Source organism: Onychostoma macrolepis, chromosome 03 (genome assembly GCF_012432095.1).
Source record: "Onychostoma macrolepis isolate SWU-2019 chromosome 03, ASM1243209v1, whole genome shotgun sequence".
NCBI lineage: Eukaryota > Metazoa > Chordata > Actinopteri > Cypriniformes > Cyprinidae > Onychostoma > Onychostoma macrolepis.
Genome location: NC_081157.1, coordinates 17856515 through 17879077, shown reverse-complemented (window position 1 = coordinate 17879077; position 22563 = coordinate 17856515). Strand labels below are relative to the sequence as shown.

Below are 22563 nucleotides of genomic sequence, written 5' to 3'. Positions count from 1 at the left end.
CTGAATGAAATGTGTGAAAATTGCCTTCAGTTACAGTTTTTGTGTTTAACTTGAAGACATTCTTCTTTAATCTGTTTTGTCAGAAGATGGGAGGCTGCTGGAGTTAATGCTCTTGCTGATCCATATCTCTTACAGACTTCAATATGTTGCTTTGAAGTTGGATGAAATGCAATTTCTATAGTCTTTTCATTAGAAAGAAAAATTAATTCCTTTATTATGATCTGATACGTCTATAAATTGGCCTGTGAAATAGTGAACCGTCTATAAGAGAGCCAAAACACTAATGTACTTTATAAATTCTTTGCAGTGTCTTGTAGAATCACTCTAGGAAACTGGCTCTGTTGCTCAAGATTGCTCTGCTCAGATTCGCTCAAGTAAATTATTTCTACAAATAAATGGCTCCTCATCTCTTGCATTTGCCAACAAACAAACCCCTAAGCTTAGCAGGGACCTGAGCCATATCTATAGGGACCAAAATATCACAGGCTGTTTTCCAAAACCCAGAAAGTCTTCTAAGGCAACATCCAAACTAAAATAGAACAGTGCTAAATCCAAGCGATTTCAAAAGAGTTCGTTGTTAGCATGCTAATGATGCAGTTCTAAATTCCCTTTTAACGAATGTCAGTTGACTTGACGAATATATTTGCAATGACTATTTTGAACATGCAAGACCAATTCCTGCCTACTTGAATGAGGAAATACTGATCTCAATAACTCACATTTAAATAAAAAAAATCAGCAACAAAATCTGACACAAACTGTTCCATAATGTTGTTTCTTATGCTCAAATAACATTAAAAATGCACAATGGAGCTTCTAATGGCAGCTGCAGTGATGCATTGACTTTACAAATTGATGATTGGCTGTTTTATTTAGAAGTCGGGACTTATTCTGACATTGCACATTGCAGTTTCTCCCATTATTAATATAAGTAAGCAATCTTGGTATATATAGTCCTCGGCGATACTCATTTATTTATTTACTGAATAAATTCTAAATATATTTCTTAGATAATTATACCGCTTTATCATTTTGGATGGATAAATATATATAATTAATATTTTTCTCTATACTGAATTAATTCTAAATATATTTTAATGTAATTATGGAATTGTCACACACTAGATCTATTATTTTAGATTAGATTTTGATTTTGTCTGTCATTTTTCTTTTCTAATTTATAACTTGTATGTACGGCATACGTTCTAAATTCATTTTTTATACAACTTGTATGTATTGAACAAATTTCTTATTAGTATTTATAATTTGTATGAATTGAATGAATTCTAAATTCAAAAAGTATTTATTGGGGAATTCTTCCTCTTTATCCAGCCTTTTTTTTTTTTTTTTTTTTTACAGAGCGTGATGCAGTGCATTTCTGAGATTGTCTTCCCCACAAATGATAAAATTATTTCGCAACATTTTTATTTATTTATTTCTTTACAACATACTGCATACTATAGCATATCATAGTCTTCACACTAATTGCTTATAATGCTTTACAGTGCTATCTATATATGGAGATCAGCAGGTTATGGAACAGATCCACATAAACTTGTGACCACCTAGAACATCTTAGCAACTCCATAATAACGTATTAGTAACAACTCGGAGCACCCTAGCAACCACCCCATCACCTCTACATTTGTTCACAGCAGAATAGTCCAGAATTAGTCCTGATTGTAGCTCAGTATCTTCTGACTCTCTGAACTGATCAGACTCACACTCAGCCTCTCTGATGAGTCTCACTAATGCAGCATGCTCTGATTGGCTTTCCCTCTTCACTGCATACTTCATGTGTTTTCTCTGTAGGGAATAGGCAGATGTCTGTTCTCCAGCTGCTGGAGAGGTTTATGATATTCTTTTCTCCACAGCAGCTGCTGTCCCTCTATTCTCATCTTTATTCCCGCTGGCTGTGTTCTGTCAGTGTCAAAGCAGAGCACAGATTCACAGCAAATACATGAAACACTGATGCTTCCTGTCAAAAGCCCAGCACATGCTACACGACAGAAGCTTGTCATCCTTTCATGTTTTAAAATGTCATGAAACTCCCCAATTCAGCACAGGTCAGTTCTCACCAAAGATATGAAAATGTAAAAATGCATGCCTGAAGCTGTGGACTGAAGGGAGGAGAATATATTATTTTATAACCTCTGTTATTCTCTTATTACATTTTAACAGAGTTAAAAATGTTGACATTTGCATGCTCCAACTCACCATTGCACACAGAAAATGTGCAAACAAATACTTTTGTAAGCTCACTGTATATTAAAGACATAGATCATTTTGTATTATTGCTATGCTATTACAAATATATTTAATCTTTTATTTTAATTTAATTTTCATTATAATTAAAAAAAATATATATATATATTAAATGCATTTTAATTCCTTTTTTTTTCAATTTCATAATATCAAATCAATCAAATTAATGTTATTGTATTTTCAGTTGCAAACAGAAACAAAACATTTTAGTAATTTTGTTATGTGTATTTTTATTACATTTTATGTTTTATGTTCAAATGTGTAAATACATGCTTCAAAAAAATGCACAAATATATACCAACAATTTACAAATATATTATACACTTTATTTTTATACTATTAGAATTTTTAGGTTAAAAGATTTGTATTTTATTTTATTTTTTTTTTTAAGTTAAGAATAACAAAAATGTTTTAGTTATTTTAACAGAGGTACCATTGTTACAATTTAATACATTTGAACAGATTTAAGTGTTCATATTTGCAAATGCGATGAAATGCACAAACATTTACAAATGTTATACACTTTATTCTACTATTACAGTAATTGTTCTTTTTTTTTATTTTATTTTTTTAGTCCTTATTTTAATGTTAGTTTAAAAAGTTGCAAAACGTCTAACATTTTAGTAAATTTGTTATATGATTTTTCCAAAAAATACACAAATATATTATATACTTTTTGTAAGCTTATATTACGCACATGCACAGATCATTTTGTATCAGTAATTTTATGCACCAATAAATGCAGAGCTGTTTGCATTTGTCCTCTACTTCTGAATATATAGAAATGTGCTTTCGCATTTTTAATGTCTTATAAATAACATTTTTATAGAGAATTATTAAATAACTGTCATTGTGTGATGATTTCCAGATGTAATGGCGCTAATCAGTGAACACGCTGACAGTAAGGATGGATAGTGTTTGTAATGCTATTTTTATCAACATCAGATCGCATCGTTTCAAATGAGCAGCAGTCCACCTCTCCATAAATCTAGAAACTCTCCCATAATAAATTATTATTACACAAGCATTTCAAAAGTGTCAGTTGTTGACTGAAAGCCTGTCGCTCTGTCAGCTTCGAGGGAGAGCACTATATTTTTGCACCATGCAAGCCAACACTTGTGACCTATGTGTGGTATAAAGTATTTGAAGTACCTGTCTAAGGAAAAGGTCACGTGGAGTCATGAATAATTATAAGACGGTCTTCTCTTAGGATGAGGCAATAGAGCCTCATGAATAATTATAAGACACTGCTGACATATACAATAACACACTATATACATCCTGTGATGTTGACTCAGTGTGCATTTCAAACACAGAAGACAAGAATGAATTCTGGGAAATTATTTCTGAGCTTTTAAGATTAAAGATAATTGATGTGGAAATAATTGACTTACTTTTTTAATGAAAGTTGTCATGAATATTATCAGTGACTGTGACTGGTAATGCAATGTGGGCATGTTTAGAAATACAACAAAGTCGTTTTATGCAAATGAGCAGTGAGGCAATGCAGCAACTACCAATAGTAGCTGAAGACATTAGAGCTCATGCGATTTGTCATGTGATAGTTAAGTGCTGGCACAATAGATAAGTTATTTTTATTGTGAAAATTCCAGTGTTATGATTTATCTCTGCTCACATGTAGTGCTATATTAAAAATAATTAATTATAAAATAAACTAAGACAATGTTATTTTAGGCTCTGTGTACACTAGTGTGTTTTTGTTTTAAAATGAAAACGGTCCTTGTCTACACTGGCGTTTTCACTGCATTTCAGAAACAATCTTCATCCACACTACACGTGTCAGATGCGTGTCACATGATCATTCATGCAGGTACAACAATGAGCATGATGTTATTGTTTACACGGTTGTCAAGCATATGCAGAGTGAATGTGGGCAGCCATGCCATCGTTTTCAAAAGTCTCCGTTTTGGTCCATTTACACTGGAATGCAACCCTGGAGTTTTTAAACTAAAATGTGGACTGCAGCGTTTTCGAAAGTCTCAGTTTTCGAGGGTCAAAAATGCCGGGGTAGTGTAAATGACAGTAAATGACAGCGTTACCATAGCAAAAGTCATGTGTTTTAAAACGAAAATGCACTAGTGTAAACAGGGCCTTGGTGTTATTTATATACTGTAACAGTATTTATTTTATTTATTGTATTTAGTATTTAGCCTTTATATAGTTATTTTTAGTCTTAATTTAATCTTAGTTAAGTTAAGTTACAAAAGGTTTTAGCACTTTTTCGTGTGATTTTATTACTTATTAATATATATATATATATATATATATATATATATATATATATATATATATATATATAAATGTAAGTTCCCCTTCGAGGGAACTCGTGCTGCGTCCTCTAGTGGACACTATGGGGACTGCCGCCAGCAGGACCGGTGTCTGAAGCACGTGTGAAACAATTCCAATCCTAGTAGCCCACGCAGTCCTGCGAACATATCGCCAACTTTTGATGTTTTCAGGAGCCATTCGTTTGACCGTGCATGTGAAGGCATCATGAAAAAACCAAGGCAAGTGAGTTTTTTAGAAAGTGTTTGCCTCTATGTTCTATGTTTCTGACACCGTTCTGACAGCTTCCTCGGCGGGATCTGGATACTCTTTCTCTTGGGTCATCTGAATCTGCGGATAATGCTACATTGGGCTAATCTGGTGAAAGTAAGGATGTGGATGTGGTTGGTGGTTGTGGTTGAGATGAAAGTGTGAGCACCGAGTCTTCCCAACCTAACTCCAGTCCCGCATACGGGGGAAAGGTTTGAGGTAATGGCACGCACTACTAACTTCTCCCAGGAGTCTCCCCTTTCTTCCCAACCTCCACACAGAGTTAGTGAGATCGTGGGACAAGCCATATTCAGCTCGGTTGCGTCTTTTCAGCATGCAAATTATGCTAATGTTGAGGGCACCTTCCGGGTTTTTCAGCACCTCCGCTGAGGCGGTGGTCAAGAAGTTCAGGGAAGCGAAGATGCAGTCCGCTGCCTTTAGGAAGTTCATTCTCTGCTGTCCCGAGTCTTCCTCTAAAACCTCTGAGGAGGCTGGTCCATCTTGAGCTGAGGATCATAGACAGGATCAGAAGAGTAGCGCTAAGAGAAAGAGAGTGGATCTCAGGAAGGTGTTGGATGAGAGGTGTTCCTATTCTAAACCGCGCTCTGATTCTAACACTTCTTGATGCTTCCCCACCCCCTTAGAGTGTTTTTAGACCTCTGCTTACATTGGGCTCTGAGACTGGACTAATCATGTTCTTATGTGTTTCACTTGTTGACGAACCATTGACTGGTCCAGTCTCTCCCTTGTGATGTGGGCTTTTTCCAAGTACTCACAGTGATTGGGCTGCGTCACGCTCCCTCTCAGGGAACCATGGTTACATGTGTAACCCTGGACATTTTTCATCAAATGTTTATGCTTTATTTTATTTCAGATTTATATGAATTAATTTAGTTAAAATATAGTGTTTTATTTTTCACTTTAATTATAGTTAAATGTTACCAAACCTAACTAAATGTGTTAGTAAGTTTCTTATGTGATTTTATTACTTTTTAAATATATATGTCTATTTAGCTTTTATTACTATTAGTTGTAGTAGTCTAATTTAAAAGTAACTAATTTTAATCACTTCAGTTAGTTGCCAGAGCAAAATTTCTATCTTTTTTTTTTTTTTTTTTTTTTAATTGAATATTTCAAAAGTTAACCCTTTAACGCGTACGATCACACCGGTGTGATCAGTCTTGGCTGGTCCCTGGAGCGTACGATCACACCGGTGTGATTAGAACTTTCAGTGAGTCACGTCATCAACTGCTGAAATTCAAATCTGCTTTCTGGCGCGGAGCCAGATCAGACGCGCGAGCGCTTGTAATATTATCACTTATTCAGTGTTTTCAACCATATAATGCTTATTTAAGATTTCAGACATTTAAATACACATAAGTACTAGCAAAGCCATACATTTATAGTTTGTAAAATATGCACTGATGTCTATGGAAGCAGCAATAATGATCCTTACAAATATAATCTGACGACATGTTTTATTGATATCATATACACATAGTGTAGGTAACAATAAAGTTAACTCTGCTCTTCTCCCAGTTTACTGGAGACTTGTTTTAACGTGTTTCAGGAGGCGAGGATGAATTTACGTGTTGTAAATCCCACAGCTGGATTCAGCGCGAGCAAACATGGCGGCGCCCATCACCCGGTATAGATCAACTAACACGATCATTATAAACGTGTTTAAACAACCAAACACATTTACTTGCACATATTTCAGAATCGGAATATCAGATATTTAATAATATAGCGAGTATGTTTGTGAATATTAATAATAAAAAAAGGAAAAACGAAATAAAAGCAATCCATGTGTCATACAGCGCTATTACGGCTGCGGTGTGTCACATGACAAGCATGACGCGTCGCCATGGAAACAATAAGGCTATAAGTTCTAAAATAACGGTCGCCTAAAAAAACTCACGCCTGGGGCTCAGCTAGAATATTTTAAACTCACGTGCGAAAGGGTTAAATACTGGTATTTTTTCAAAATTATTAATTTATGAAGTTTTACAACAAAATACATTTTGTAAATGACAATTGATTAGAATCCCTGGCCATTTGTGCATAAACATTAGGGCATCTATTAATATAACAACAATTCGCCACAGCCTCTTGCTAACCTCCAACAATACAGTGACTGTGTATGTGAACATCCCATCAGAGATTTGATGGGAATATATTACAGCCATCAGTGTGAATGGCTTGGAGTCCCAGGCATCTGTGGAGAACAGGTTCAGTGAGAGGAAGGGCAGCACACAACTTGCAGATACAGTTTGTCACACAAGCTGTAAAGCTGTATGCTACAAGACACCAGAGGTGAGAAAAGAAACATAGACAGCTGTCACATCCCATCAGGGATCTCCTGTACAACAGACTGGTAATTATTCAGCATCGGTATAAGCTAGAGAGAAACTAAATTAAGATTAATGCAGTGTTAATATCTCCTGTTACATTTCATTCTGTCATTGATCCAGTGTCTATCTGATCTTTCTCCCTGTTAGCACCCATCCTCCTGTCATACTCAAGGGAAAATGAGCCGGTGGAAGGAATAAATGGGGTCTCTCCTGCTGTGAGGGGACAGCAGTTTAAAAACTGTCATTCAGTGCACTTTGAATTAGAGGAGCATATGTCTGCAGCACAGCACTGCAGCAGCATCAGCTGTGCTTCTCAAATCACCACTGTCTTTCACTCTGAGGAATGTAAATGATGTGCATAATTTAAAGGAATAGTTCAGCCAGAGATAAAAATTCAGTCATCATTTACTCACCCTCATGTCGTTCCGAACCTGCATGACTTTCTTTCTTCCACAGAACCAAAAGAAAAATATATTGCAGATAAAAATTGTTCAAAAATCTAGGGTTGGTAAGATTAAAAAAAAAAAAAAAAAATTGAATCAACAATTTTATTATGCAACATTATGCTCAACAATCCTGTTTTTATTTGATACAAAAAACAAAACAGTAACATTGTGAAATATCATTACAATTTCATATAACTGTTTTCAATTTTAATATACGTTCAGATATCATTGACATGATGCAAAGCATCATGAATTTTGAGCATCATTATTAGTCTTCAGTGTCACATAATCCTTCAGAAATCATTCTAATATGCTAATTTTCTTATTTATTATTATGAACTATTGCACTGCTTAATATTTATGTATGTATGTATCTATCATCCATCCATTCATCCCCCCCTGTATTTTTTTCCTGAATACTTTGATGAATCTAAAGGTCAAAAGTTATTTAAAATATAAATATTTTTCCCCCATATTTTGTTTTAATCAATTTAATGTTTTTGGTGAATAACAGTATTAAAAAATAATGTATTAAGTATTAAAATATTTTCTAAATAAATAAAATAAAAAATTACAAATCTTTCATATACACACGCTACAGTATTCATTTCTTTATTCAGAATCAGAATAAGAATGAGCTTTATTGCCAGGTATGTTTACACATATGAGGAATTTGTTTTCATGACAGTGCAACAGAATGACAGTGACAGAACAAAAACACAGATAATAAAAGAATAAAAATAGAAAAAGTAAATAAGGAATAACAATATTCATATTAATTTATTGATCTATCTATTTATTGCTTTAAATACTTAATACTTTTAAATACTTAATGCATTTAAAGAACAGAGGCCACCCCACGCCCCCCCAAAAAAATAAATAAAATAAAAATAAAATAAATTATTAAAACTAATAAAAAATAAATAAATAAATAAATAAATCCAGTTCTGTGCTGTATTGCATTGTCAACTATGTTGTTTTATTTTATTTTATTTATTTATTTATTATTGTTTCCCCCCACACAAAGTTGTTGTGTTTAGAAGGCTCAGAATATAGTACATAAGTTGGGCTGTTTTTTTATTCTGCTTTTTTCAAAGCTTGATATCTCCAATCTCCATTTACTTTCATTGTATGAAAAAGAGCAGCAAAGATAGTCATTCTTGTATCGATGTAGAAAGGAAGCCATGTGAGTTGGAAACGACTTCAGGGTGAAAAAATAAAAAATAAATAAATAAATTATGATGATGGAAGAATTTTCATTTCTCATCACCGCTGGTTTGTGTTTTGTGTTTATACCTCCTGTAGTCGTAACATTCAGGGCCCTCATTATTTTACCCTAGTGCGTATTAAAGGTACCAACCAGCCTATGTTTCACATATCGTCCCTTCAGTTTTTCTTTGAATGCACTCTCAAACCCTAAAGAGTTTTTTTTTTTTTTACTGCCACAGGGCACATACTCTCTGTTTCTCTCCATCGCTGTACTTTTGTTCAGCTGCTTTGAAGCTCTATCTGGAGCAGCCACAGCACTGAGTTTGAAAGCAATGTTAGGTGCCTAATCAAGATAACGCTGACGTGGTACACTGTAGAAATTCACTGAGACACATGAGACCTTTTATGGACACAAAGCATGTTGTTAAATTATCAGCTGCCTGTAAGCGAATGAACGCTGTCTTACCACAAAATTATGTATTATGGTACTGGGAAGACAAATCTGTGCCCTGAGGTACAAAGAATGGATGTCCATTACTGAAGCTACTCAGTAAAATATTCAGCAAAACGAACAGTTCATATGTGCTGCTGATGGCACACGAGGAGTTATTACTAGAACAGTCTTATTGCTTTCCCACTTACAGGCCTGATTCACTTTACAAAGAAATGCTTTAAAAGGGTCATGTCATGTCTTCAAATAACTTATTCACAATAAACAACAGCATTTTGTGTTGGTTTGCTGGTTAAGTTCTACAATAACAGTTTATAAATGCCTCAGTGCTACTTTCTTAATAGTGGACTCTTCAGAAGCTTATGCAGAGTGGAAGGTGCTACATACACAGTCAGAAACATACATACATACATGATTTATGTGCATTAGGGGTGTGCAGTGAAGCCAGTATTTGTATCTGTATTTGTATCTGTAACAATCACAAAATGATTTGTATCTCTATCAGAACTTCGTACAGTTAAAATTGATAAGTCCGTTATTATGTTTATGGTTTTACAGCCTTTTTTTTTTTTTTGTAGTTATCACTGAACAAATATGCCGTGTTTAACTAAAATAATTATTTTTTAGGATTATAACATTTATTTAAATATCTTCTAACAGTCGGAGCCGATACCCTTGTATTGTATAGGCAGTGCCTATTTATTCGTGATCCGATAAATAAATATTTAAATATCTTCTAATTAAAACAGTAAGGGTTCCTACGCAGTTTAGAAATATGGAAATTGATTTAAGGAATTTACAGGAAATGCATGGAAGGCAACTGCAACACTGCTATTTTATTTGCGCTTATTTCATTCATAGTATTTTAAGCTCATTTACTTCACACACTTCTTACTGCGTTGTAATTTTAGAGGTTTATGTAAAACAACGTGATTTCCTTTGGCTAACCGGTTCCTGCGCAGTTTAAAAAGTATTTAACTTAAGTAATTTGCAGGTCTGGAAAAGTGAACAGAGTATGGAAAAATATTTGTGTTTCGACTATTTACCCTATTCAGTATTCTAAAATATAAAATTAATAATTTCTAAAAATAAATGTATCATACAAGTAGAGAGATTTCATGACAAACGTTTAGTGATCATTTGAACACGACTGAATTAGATTAATTCAAGGTGCACATTTTCATTACGCAGAACTCTTTAAGCAAGTTTTTTTTTTTTTAACTTCTCTAAACAAATGTGCATGTGCCACGCAAACAAGCAAAAGATAAAGAAGCAAACATGTAGGCCTAGTAGAAAATGTATCTGTATCTAAGTTGATTATTAGCTTACTCTTGACAAAGAGCTGGTTTGGTTTTTGAGAGATGCGCAGAGACGGCAACGAGGCTGTTTGATTGGTGATCACGCTGTGCTTATTCCATTCATTCGTGTATCATATCGTAGCCTATAAGGTTTAAATCATTGCCTTTTAAATATACACAAATAATAGAATGTGTATGATGTATTATTTTAGGTAGGTAGTATAACAGCAAGCTGTGTTTGATTTGCACTCTTTTCATTCGTAAAGTTTACATTCATTCACTTCGCACACTCATCATTGCGTGAATTTAGAAGTTTGTGTAAAATATTGCGCTGATCCCCTGGCTTCACCTGTGAATCTAGCAAAGCCTCAGCCGAATATTCGGGCAGAATTATTTGTTATCCGTTATTCATTTTAAAAGCCATTATCCTTCCGAATAAGGTATTCGGCTTGTGGCACACCCCTAATGTGCATGCTTCATTTTCTGTAGGATTATCACTCTGATTGTGCTCAATCGTTTGGCTTTTCAGTCCATTAAACAGGAAAATTTGATTTCTCATGGCGTGACCCCTTTAGTGGTTTTTCAGCCTTTGGAGGCATACAATATTTAATTCACTAATATAAAATAAGATTTAATTATGACAGGTTTTGTGAAAAAAATTCTCATTTTTGTGCCAATAGCTCCTAATATGTACTCTGATCTTTAGCTAATTTGAATGAATTAAATCAGTTGTATTTAATTACATACAAGAGTTTACTGTTCATTGAACTTATCAAAGTAATCAAGGTTATTGAGTTACTGAAAATAAGATCATTAGAGTGCTATCAGTACAGGTAAGGGTTTGGTTATCCATGCTTGTTAAAAATAGTTTGAATATTAACCTGCAGTGCAATATGACCTGAGCTTAAAAAAAGAAATGCAGTTTCCTTCATAAGTCCTTATATAAGATCAGATCCTATTTCAAGGACCATTAATGCATTAATACCAAAGTATATATCTATAATAGATTGAGAAAGCTCTGGTAAATGACACATTTCTGAGTCATATTGCCATATTGAAATTGTCCAGTCTGTAGCCCTTCCTGATAGCATGTGATGAATGTGATTTTGTTGCTTTAGCTGCAAATCTGTTTGCAAATCTGCTAATCCAAGCAGCACTAAACCCTCTACATCACTCAGGGAAATCGTTATCACAGTTTTCTGGAAATGAGTCTCGTGTTCATGTTTAAGGGTCAACGACAAGATTTTTTTTCTTGTTTAAAATAATAATAATAATAATAATAATAATAAATATTATTATTATTATTAAATTATTTATCTATTTATTTTCACATTTTACTTGCATAAATGTCAGAAATTAACCTAAGAAGGTTTAAATTTCTTTATAACCATTTGTTTTTAAAAGCAAATAAAACATTCTGATGCATGAATTAAAAAAAAAAAGAGAGAATATAATCACACTCAATCTTGTTGTGGTCTTGTTATGGTTTCAATTACATATTTTGAGAGAATTGCTAAAATTTCATCAGCCATTCAATTTATCTTGAAGAGAGTAGAATTATGTAGAATTATAGATCAAAAATCACTGGTGACTAGCATCTTACTCTTAATGAATAAAATGGAATTTAAAAGATCTTCAATTATGACTTTAACTTGGAAATTGTGTGCAAATGGAAGTGGAAATATGGATTATCTAAACTCAGGAAGCTATCTTTGTCTTTTCTGAGCTTCTGACCACTGCTCGAGGTGGAATCATAGTGAAAGGGCCCCCTGGTGGTGAGCCAGTAAGGACATTAATATTTATGTCTGTTTTACATTCAATTTATTTAATTACTGGTAAGAAGAAAAAAAAAATCATGTGGCTCGCTGTAGTAGAAAGTTGAAGTGCAATAGAATTTCAAGCTTTTTTTTTTTTTTCATGTTCTACTGGAGATAGCAAGCAAACTCAGCCTCTTGAGAATAAAACATAGTGTCTTATCAAGATCGTGTCAACCTGATAGTCTTAAACACAACAGGGTCAGTTAATCTGAATCCTAAGGCTTTTATTCTATAGTGAACCACACTTGCTCCACTGCAGTGCTTTAGGAAACTTCTGGGTACCTTTTTAAGCCAAACAAATATTATAAATTGCAAAAGGATTAATATTGTTACAAGATTACAATGATTTCCATTCACTCTGTAAAGCAAATGTGTGTCCTTGGGGGCTTATTTCTAATGCAGCATTCATTTGATTAGAGATTTTTCTGAAGAAAGACAATAAGTGAGTGGTGATTGGGATTTATGTCTGTGCCTGTCTCACGTCTCTAGGTGTCTGATTCATTTGAGTGCAGTGAGCCGACACTAACAGACAAATCTCTTCCATATGACACAAATCGCTGGTCACACGGAGTGCTTCATTACTTTCCTGCCGTTTTTCAATCTGAACCCCAGTGGCCCTCTGTGAAGCCCTAAGATCCGACAAGAATGGAAGTCTTTGGCTATATTTATAGACCCAGGGTCAAAATGAAGTGGTATGTTCACTATAGAATCTCTCCTCGGGCTTTATTTCATATCAGGAGAGAGATTAGTGTGGCTCTATTGAATTGGAACTGTGTGCGAGAGCTGTGTACTCAGCAGTGTATATTCAGAACATGAACTGCTCCCTGTAAATGTGCGTCTGCATCCAGTTTGGACAATCTTTCTCCCAGTGAGAGTCTGATCCTATCACGTGCAGCTGAAAAAAGATTAAAGGGCCTAACACCAAACCTTGCAGTACTCCCTAGGAACTGATATTGAATCTGTGGCTGGAGACACGAGTCTCTTAAGTAGGTAAATATTTTTAACACACACTTTGCACTCTGCATAATGCATGCATACCCCCCCCCCCCCACACACACACACATACACATATACACACACACACACATTGGGTCTCCATGTTTGTTGGGGACATTCCATATGTAATGGTTTTTTTAAAATAAACCTTTCAAAAGGACAAGGATTTTGGGCATAGCTATATTTGTGGGGACATTTTGTCCCCATAGCATAAGGTATGCATGTACCACACACTCACACACACAATAAATAGCTGTGAAATGACTGACATGTAAGGTGTGACTGAAAAGTAATGCAAATGACGGTCACACTTTATATTAGGTGGCCTTAACTACTATGTACTTACATCAAAAAATTAATTAAATAATACAGAATTATTTCAGCATTAGAGCAATTCAATTGCAGTACAACCTTGATGTTGGTTTTGAGTTTTGTGAGTTTGTGAGTTCAGCCTCATAAATTAAAAATCATTTATTTTTTAATTGTTGCTATTCTGTTCAAGTCTGAAATGTAATTTAACAACAGGATGCCAAATAAATAAATATTCATTCAGTATTCCTTCCTCAAAATTTAAAAAGAATCATTAACAAATTTGTTACAGAGCTGGAATTATTAAATGGAATCGTAATCAGAACCAGAATCATTAAATTCCTTACTTGTGTGTTTGTGTGTATGCAGTATTAATTTTTACCACTGCTCACACTTTATGCTACATAGCTGCAAATTTAAACCCTTTGATTGCTCTACGCGTTCATACTGGAATTTGCATACATCTAATTAAAGCCTCTAGCAGTGTTAAGTTAATGAAACTGCAGTCTGCTAAATACAGACTTGTGCTCTTCCATTACAGCATATTCATTCTCACTGTGTGATACACTACCACTTCTCTTGATTTTCAGCCCGTCACAATTGTTCATCTATTCATAAATGCTCCGCCTTCTAATCTGTGTAATCTGTTGCATTTGTTACAAAAACACATTTGAGATGTAATAAAGACCTGTCCTGCTGTGATTGTGCTTAGAAAATCACATACTGCGGTATAGGAAATGAGGCTATGTTTTTTGTGCACACAGAGTTTAGAATATGAACAGCACCAGGGGTGTTTACCTTTTGCATTTTTGGAAAGAAGACAATCCTGAAAGAAAAGAGAGTGTGGGTTTTGTTTCCACGTAATTTAAGAGTTAGGAGTTGTGACAGCTTTAGAGTTGAGTTTATTTTTAATTGGGGTAAGCTGGAAACAGACAAACTGTTTTGAAGCAGTGAGGCTTGAAATGAATGGAAAGAAATGTGGGCATTTTAATTTTTAATCGGTCCACTTTTAAAGCAGCCGAAACAGTGTGGCAACTGGCAGAGATGCTAAGATATGGGCTAATTTAAGAGGTATCAAAAGTGCTTGCTCACAGTGGTCAATAGACTATGAGACAGAAAGGAGTTAGGGAATATATTAATGCAGTAGTCTCATCCACAGGCCATCTACAATCCTTTCACTGACCACTTGATGCATAATGCACATTCAAGAGCTGGACGAAACGTTTAGTTTCAAACTGATTGGTAGAACATGTAACTTAGGGGATTTGAGGGAAGGCAGCAGTCATGCTTACAAGGTTGAATGAGCATTTTTGAATAATAATCTCCAAGAATATTGCCAAGTATTCAAATGTACACAAATACCAGAATAGTTTGAGTCTGTGTAGGGAGACCAGCTTGATTAATGTGCATTGCTTCATGGGAGTGGACAGTCACTGCTCAGCTGTTTTGCCAGGATTTCATTTCCATAGTAAAAGAGAGTTCTCTGATTACACTTTTTGGACAATTAACTCACAATTAAAAATGTCTGAATGTCACTGCAGTACAAGTCTCATCTGTGCTCATATGCTGCAGGATCTTTTCTCTTCACTAACTTCACTTTCTTTCGTCATTGTTGCTCACTGTATTTAAATCAGCAGGGGCCAGTTGTAGTTATAACTTGCACACTAATAAATATTTTTGCTCTGCACCTTTGAACTTAGTTGAAGTATAATGTAACACTTTATTTTAGGGATGTATTCTCTCTATCAACTAGTTACTTATTAGAATGCATATTACCTAGAATATTGGCTGTTTATTAGTATTTATAAATTAATTAATGCCTTATTCTGGATGACCATCTTTTAGATCCCTTAATCCTATTAATCCTCCATACCTAAATTTAACAACTACCTTACTAACCATTAATAAGCAGTAAATTAGGAGTTTATTGAGGGAAAACTTGTAGTTAATAGTGGATATGTGTTCCATATTTTAAAGTGTTACCCAACATAACTCTAGATATAAACTAAATCCCTCAAAACCTCCTGTCGCAGGGGCAACAGTTCTAAAAAAATAATGGATTGACTGAATAGCATCAATAAACTCTTAACATGTAAGATACTGTTCACCTTTACATTTTAAGAGAGGGAACATTATGTGCACAGATTACTTCATTAACAGCTTTTCAACACAAATCCAACCTAAACAGCACATCTCTGTGTGCAATGATCCTTGTTGTGCATGTCAAATAAAATCAATCATAAGAAAAAATGGCTTCACCTGCAGTTTTTACAGTGTTTTCAAATGTAGCTCATCCTATCAGATTTTAAAGCTGAACTATGTGTTTTATAACTACAGCTTTTGTAATGGCTCAGTTAGTCTGTAGAACAAGTTGTCTTATAGATTTGATTATTGAGCTAGTGTTTTACAAGACATCCGTTCTTCGTTGAAATAAAATACTGCAGCAAGATAAATCTATCACATGGAAACAGAACAGTGGGGTGTATCTGATTTTAACTGTGCGAGGACATTTGCTTTGTAAAGACTTGTTTTATTGTTGTGTGTGTCTGTGTTTTATAGCTCATGAAACTCAATGTCTCACAGTACTAAGTATCAGATCACTGTTTTAAGTATCACACTAAGATGTTTCTCCTTAAATTCATAAGAAACATTGTCAATTGTTGTCACACAGTACAGCACTGTAACAAGCTTTGTTTATTGTGGAATTGCCACTTCTGTTTTCTTAATATCTTTTAAATTTTACATAAAAATGGACACAGTAATCTAAAAAAGTTTTATCGTTGGATATCCTATCAGTTGGAAAAACAATGATGTCCTAATGGAGTTTCATGTTGACTTTAGGCAAACATCTCCATTTACTTTCCATCTATTTGGTATTTTGGAGATGACATTTGTGATTTTTCATTCCTTTGGGTTTGTGTGAGGTAGTGTTGAGCATGTGGTGTTTTCCACTGAGGTGTAGATGTCATCTTTGGACGTTCGTTGTAAATGGTGCATAAATGTTATGTTTTGTGTTGTATTTCTGTGTGCCGCTCACTGTGACAGTTTGTGTATCTGTCAATTGTCACATTTGCTGAGCTCCAGTGACCTGTGGAAACACAGCTCACACTTGGCTCACAGTCATTTCTCTTTTTAGAAAGGGAGGCAGTTTTAGTTCACTCGTTTTGCAAAGAAAGCTTGGAAACCGTGACAGTCTTAAGTGGGGAAAATTTTATTTTTTAGCCTCAGAACACTCCAGCTGCTACCAAATATGAACCAGACTTTTCAGAAAATATTTGGGGAGATATCTCAACCCACAGAAAAAAATATAAATAAAAAAATAAAATAAAATAAAATAAATGTACCTGCAGCAGCATTGCTGCAAAATTATCCAGAACAGATGAACATGGATCAGGCAACATTTTATTACATTGGTGCTGTACCCTGGTTGCTCTGTCACATTTAATGTACCGCCTACAGTAAACCTGACCCTATAACTGATAGTGTTAACAAAAGCAAACGTGAGATAAAAACACATTTGCTAAAGCATCAGTGCAATTTTAGCTTGCTTCTACAAGTGTGTGATCTTTTTGATACTCAGGAGTGCTCAGTATCACAAATGCGATGCTTTACCGGGTGGGGTACCGAGCAAGTTTACAATGTGAGAAAATCAATACATATGAAGCTGGTTATGTAATATAAATGTCAAAATGTATCAGGTTACAAATCATGCACTATGGTGCATAAGTGATATTTTCATCTGGCAATGCACACGTTAAGGGTCTTTTATCATGTGAACTAATTGTTTGGCAAGTAGTTTGCTATATTGTATATTTAAAGGAAATGTCAATTTAGTTTACATATGTATTGTATAATTCAATGGTAAATATCATGTGCATGCTCAAATTTATATTTAATAAGAAAACAAAACAGCAAGCTGTCTTTTAGCAGCTGCTAGATTATATAGGTTAAACCTGTACACAAACACTACTGAGCTAATGATATTTTCTGTCCCCTGAACTTAATCCTCACAGGAACTGTATTTGCATTTTTAATTATTTAGTATGTTTATTTATCTGTTTTCCTCACGGGGGTCATTGGGTAGTCCCCACGAAGGAGCTGATTTCAGCTTTTATATAATTTTGGGGCCATTTGGTTTGCGCAAAGTAGGTTAAACATACACTGTTTTCATTGCAACTAACAGTATCCCATATTCTTTCAGCTGTGCATTCTAGAATCCCTTTTATTTCTGTTTGACAGTCTGTAAGTAACAGATATTGACAATTTGACTAATTCTAAAGCAGATCTGACAGATGATTCAGCTTTAGCTGTTCTCTCATGACCAGGAAAACCAATATTGCTTTAGATTAATAATTACAAAACTGCTTAAGGACCATCTACATTTGTAAACTTCAGAGCTCAGACTCTCCTCTCACACTGTTTGGATGTGATCTGACTAGTTGTGTGAGGAAACAGGCAATACATTAAGAAAACTTATGAGAATATTTATTTCATATAATTTATTTATTACTTTATTTTTATTGTATTTATTTAATTTTATTTACTTATAATATATTTTGTAGATCCTTATGAAATTATCAGCCATTGGCTGTAACTCTTCTATGTTTAATTGACAATGTTTTCAAAGTTTGAGGAAACTATTTTCAAACTGTGTCTTGCCAAGGAAATTAACACTGACATAATTAACTTTATTGATATAATCTTATTAGAGCAGCAGAGTATATAGAGTTTCAAAAGTTGCTGTTCCCATGGAAACATTAATGGTTCCCAATGTGACTGCCTACTGCCATGAAGCATTTTGATTGACAAGTCTCAAACTACTGTATACTATAGTATACACTGTTTGCAAGTATTTTGTGATATGTATTGTATGCAGTGTTGGGGAGTAGCTAGTTACATGTAACAGAGTTATGTGATTTAATTACTAAATAAATGTAACTGTAATCTGTTACAGTTACTGAGAAAAAAATAAATAAAATAAATTGCAGTTACTTATGAAAATGTTAATGATTACAAAGGGGGGTTACATCTGAATATTTTCACACACATACAGAGTTGATTGATTTTAGTTTTACCAAAATGCATTGACTGCTCTAAAATATGAGACACCAATGTTTCAGGAGTTTACTTGGTACTGTGTCCTACACTTTTGGAAAAATGTGTGCTTGTTGAATATTCTCTTTCAAATCTTAAAAGTGTGTAAAACTGTACTTGCAGATCATTTAATATTGTTGAAATAAAAGCCACTTGAGTGTTTTTTAAAGAGAGTACACTTTCATGACTATGTTTCTTAGATCACCCAAAAATGAAAATTCTTTCATCATTTATTCACTCTCATGTTGTTCCAAATCTATAAGACTTTGGTGAATCTTTGAAACACAAATTAAGATATTTTTACAGTAATCTGAGAGGTTTCTGTCTCTCCATTGAAACTTAGAAGGTCCAAAAAAGCCATAAAGGCATCAAAAAATGGATCAATTTGAATTAATAAATTTTAATAAAAGTTGAAATTAAGTCTTTTCAGTATAAAAAGTGTATCTATTCACAAGACTTTAAACCATTCAATTAACATGGATTCATTTAAGAAGTTAATCTACAAATATTATGTCAGTTTACATGTATTCAAGCCCCTTTGCAAACCAGTTTGAATGAGTTGCTTTGGACCCAGTAACCTGTTGTATGCAAGAGACCACTTCACTTACAGAGCTGACATTTACAAAACCAAAGATTTGCAGACCAGGATAAAAAAAAACCTTTACCTGTGCCTGAGGATTTGCATAAACGAACTGAGCATTGGTTAAGAAAAAAAGGTCTTTCCAGTATTGTCTATTAAACCCCGGGTGTTACGGTTAAAGGCACTCGCATTTTGACATTTCAGATCGAAATAAGATCAAAAACCTTCGGTGTTCGGAAATGAATTTTAACGGAGCCCAACCTGCATGAGATTGTGATGCGTTTATTGCTCTTTTTCCATTTTCTGTAGATGAAAGATGTGGGTGGCTGAAACCAGCCCAGAATTCATAATGAAATATCAGAATCCAGTTTAGCTGCATGTCTTTGGTGGTTTACACATTCTCTGCTGAAGCATCTGCTCACAAACACCAGCGGCTTTGGCTTTGGCAGTTCAAGTATCCCTGGAGGAGAATCCCAGAGAAACTCTCCCAACTGACAAATGATCTCCTGCAGAGAGGAGGTGCTCTTCTCACAGTCACCTGCTGTGTGCGAGTGTGTGTGATCTAGATGATGAGTCACACTAAATTTAGCTCTGAAACCTCATGCTTGGTGTCCCCCAATTTTATTTTATTTTATTTTATTTTATTTTATTTCATTTTATTTTATTTTATTTTATTTTTATTTCATTTTATTTTATTTTATTTTATTTTATTTTATTTTATTTTATTTTATTTTATTTTTATTTTTAATTAATTTTTTTTTTTATCCCTAAATGAAGAACTGATCCTTGTGACATTTTGCACACTTTTAAAAACAGTACTTGTTACAGAAATAACATACTTTAAAGAAAATTATATACTTTTTCCCCCAGACACAAAATTGCATGTATTTTACAATTAAATAAAAAATTATTATAGAAAATGTTTCAACTTATATTAAAATGCAATTAGTTGAACCATTTTCTTGACCCACTTAAGTAGTGCATCTTTATATGTAGTTCATAATTACTTTTGTTGTCTGAAATATGGTTAAAATTCACTGTCAAATGTGCTGACGAGTAAATTTATATTTTCATTTGTATATTAAATTAAAATATATTTTAATGCAATTTCTACTGAAACTAGAGCTGTCAAAATGTGTTAATAGTATTAAAACTTGAAAAGTATTAATTTAAGGTACATTTAGAATAGATAAAAAGTTGTGATTAATCACGAGTTAACTCATGACAATCATGCAATTAATCACGATTACATATTTTAATCGACTGACAGGCCTAATTGAAACGTATGTCATGTATTTCTATATTTTTGTAATTACACATTTGTTGATGAAGTTGCAGTTTATTACATTTAAAACATTAACATTAAATGTAATATCAAATAACACACTACAGTTTAAAATTATAAAGTACTTTACAAGTGTACTTTCAAGCAGAACAAAAAAAACTCTATACTTTAAAGAAAATGTTTTAGTTTGACATTATTACAAAGTCAGTCATGAAAGTGTGCTCATTAAAAACGCTTAAACATCCTTATTGCATTAATGATATATTATCTGCAAATACAGTTTTACTTTTACATTTTGAAGTACACTACAAGTTTTCATTAAGTGCAATTAAGCACACTGCAAGGTTTCTGAAGACACTGCAGTTTTGCATGTCATGTTGCAAAAGGGTTAAAAGTGGACATGCAAGAAATCCTGAAATTAATGCACAAAATGTAAATGAAATCCACTGAATCACTCAGAGATCTATATTGTATCAAAGCAAGTACAGTAAATGAGTTGTTATACATAAAAAAAAAGCAGAGGAATGAAATGTTCTCTCAATGTTGATGTTGATTAGTGCCCTTAACTTATAATGCTAATGCTAATGCTAATGCTAAAGCTTGTTCTCTCTTCACTTTTAGGTCACTTGGCGTGCCTCCAGGAAGAGGAAGCTGTCCTCTGACTGGCCCGTTGCCCTTTGACCTTATCTATACAGACTACCATGGCCTGCAGCAGATGAAACAACACATGGGCCTTTCCTTTAGACTGCACAGGTCAGTTTAAGCCTCTCTTCTAAAAACTGAGCTCCTGAACCCCTGCCTTCTAACCAATAAGACATTTCTTTGCGTGACTTTTTGAAAAAAAGTTACAAAACTTTAATTTTAATTTCATGGGGGCTTTAAGCTGCTGTGTCATATGCTTTATAATGGAGTCTTTATTGACTTGGTCATGCCAGCAATCTCACTGTCTCTTCCATCAGTAAGTTCAATAATGAATAGAGATGAACTCGGATACATAAAACACTGATGAGTAATACTTCAGAAATTTACCTCATAAATAATGGATAATATTTGTGTCTCATCGCTCACACCAAGACCGTCACATGCATAATGTATTAAAATTATTGGAAGATCAATTAAAGGCCATTTCGCATTTGTCAGTTGTAAAATACAGTATGTCTCTGTATTTCAGTCTGGGAGAGAATAAGACTGATTTTTGTGTAATAAATCAACCCTGTAGGGCTCAGTCTCATTTTTTTATTGCACTGGAATGTTTACAGCAGTCCAAGTCTGAAAGCTGTTGCTCTTTCCAAGTGTCACAAAATAAGAAATAATCTAATAATCTTCACATTGCTATTTTCAGACAATTACAAAAAACGCCATTCTTGTGCTAAATTAGACACTTAACTGCAATAAAACAAAAATTTAGATAACATTGATATAAAAGCAGTTTGCAAAACTTTAGTTCCCTATCAGTCAGTCACATTCGACGTAATGTCAGTGTGACTGACTAATGGGATCTCGCCCAAGAGCCCAATCACCTTCGAATGTTAACAAAACAAGCCAATGACAGTTGGCGTGCGTGTTTCGCCACGCGCACCCCGCCCTGCAGTGCGGGTATAAAATTTTGGATTTCATGAGAGCTACACATTCCAAAAAAGTTGGGACAGGTAGCAATAAGAGGCCAGAAAAGTTAAATGTACATATAAGGAACAGCTGGAGGACCAATTTGCAACTTATTAGGTCAATTGGCAACATGATTGGGTATAAAAAGAGCCTCTCAGAGTGGCAGTGTCTCTCAGAAGTCAAGATGGGAAGAGGATCACCAATTCCCCCAATGCTGCGGCGAAAAATAGTGGAGCAATATCAGAAAGGAGTTTCTCAGAGAAAAATTGCAAAGAGTTTGAAGTTATCATCATCTACA

General features: G+C 34.2%; 1 protein-coding gene across 3 annotated transcripts in view; it reads left to right on the top strand.

The window, feature by feature from the left end:
• LOC131533819 (alpha-1,6-mannosylglycoprotein 6-beta-N-acetylglucosaminyltransferase B-like) overlaps window positions 1–22563 on the top strand; it is a 108061-nt gene that overhangs the window by 61432 nt on the left and 24066 nt on the right. For all 3 annotated transcript variants that reach the window (XM_058766274.1, XM_058766267.1, XM_058766265.1), the window contains one exon: window positions 21282–21413. In XM_058766274.1, coding sequence (XP_058622257.1) covers window positions 21282–21413 — 132 coding nt within the window. The remainder of the gene's footprint in view (window positions 1–21281; window positions 21414–22563) is intronic.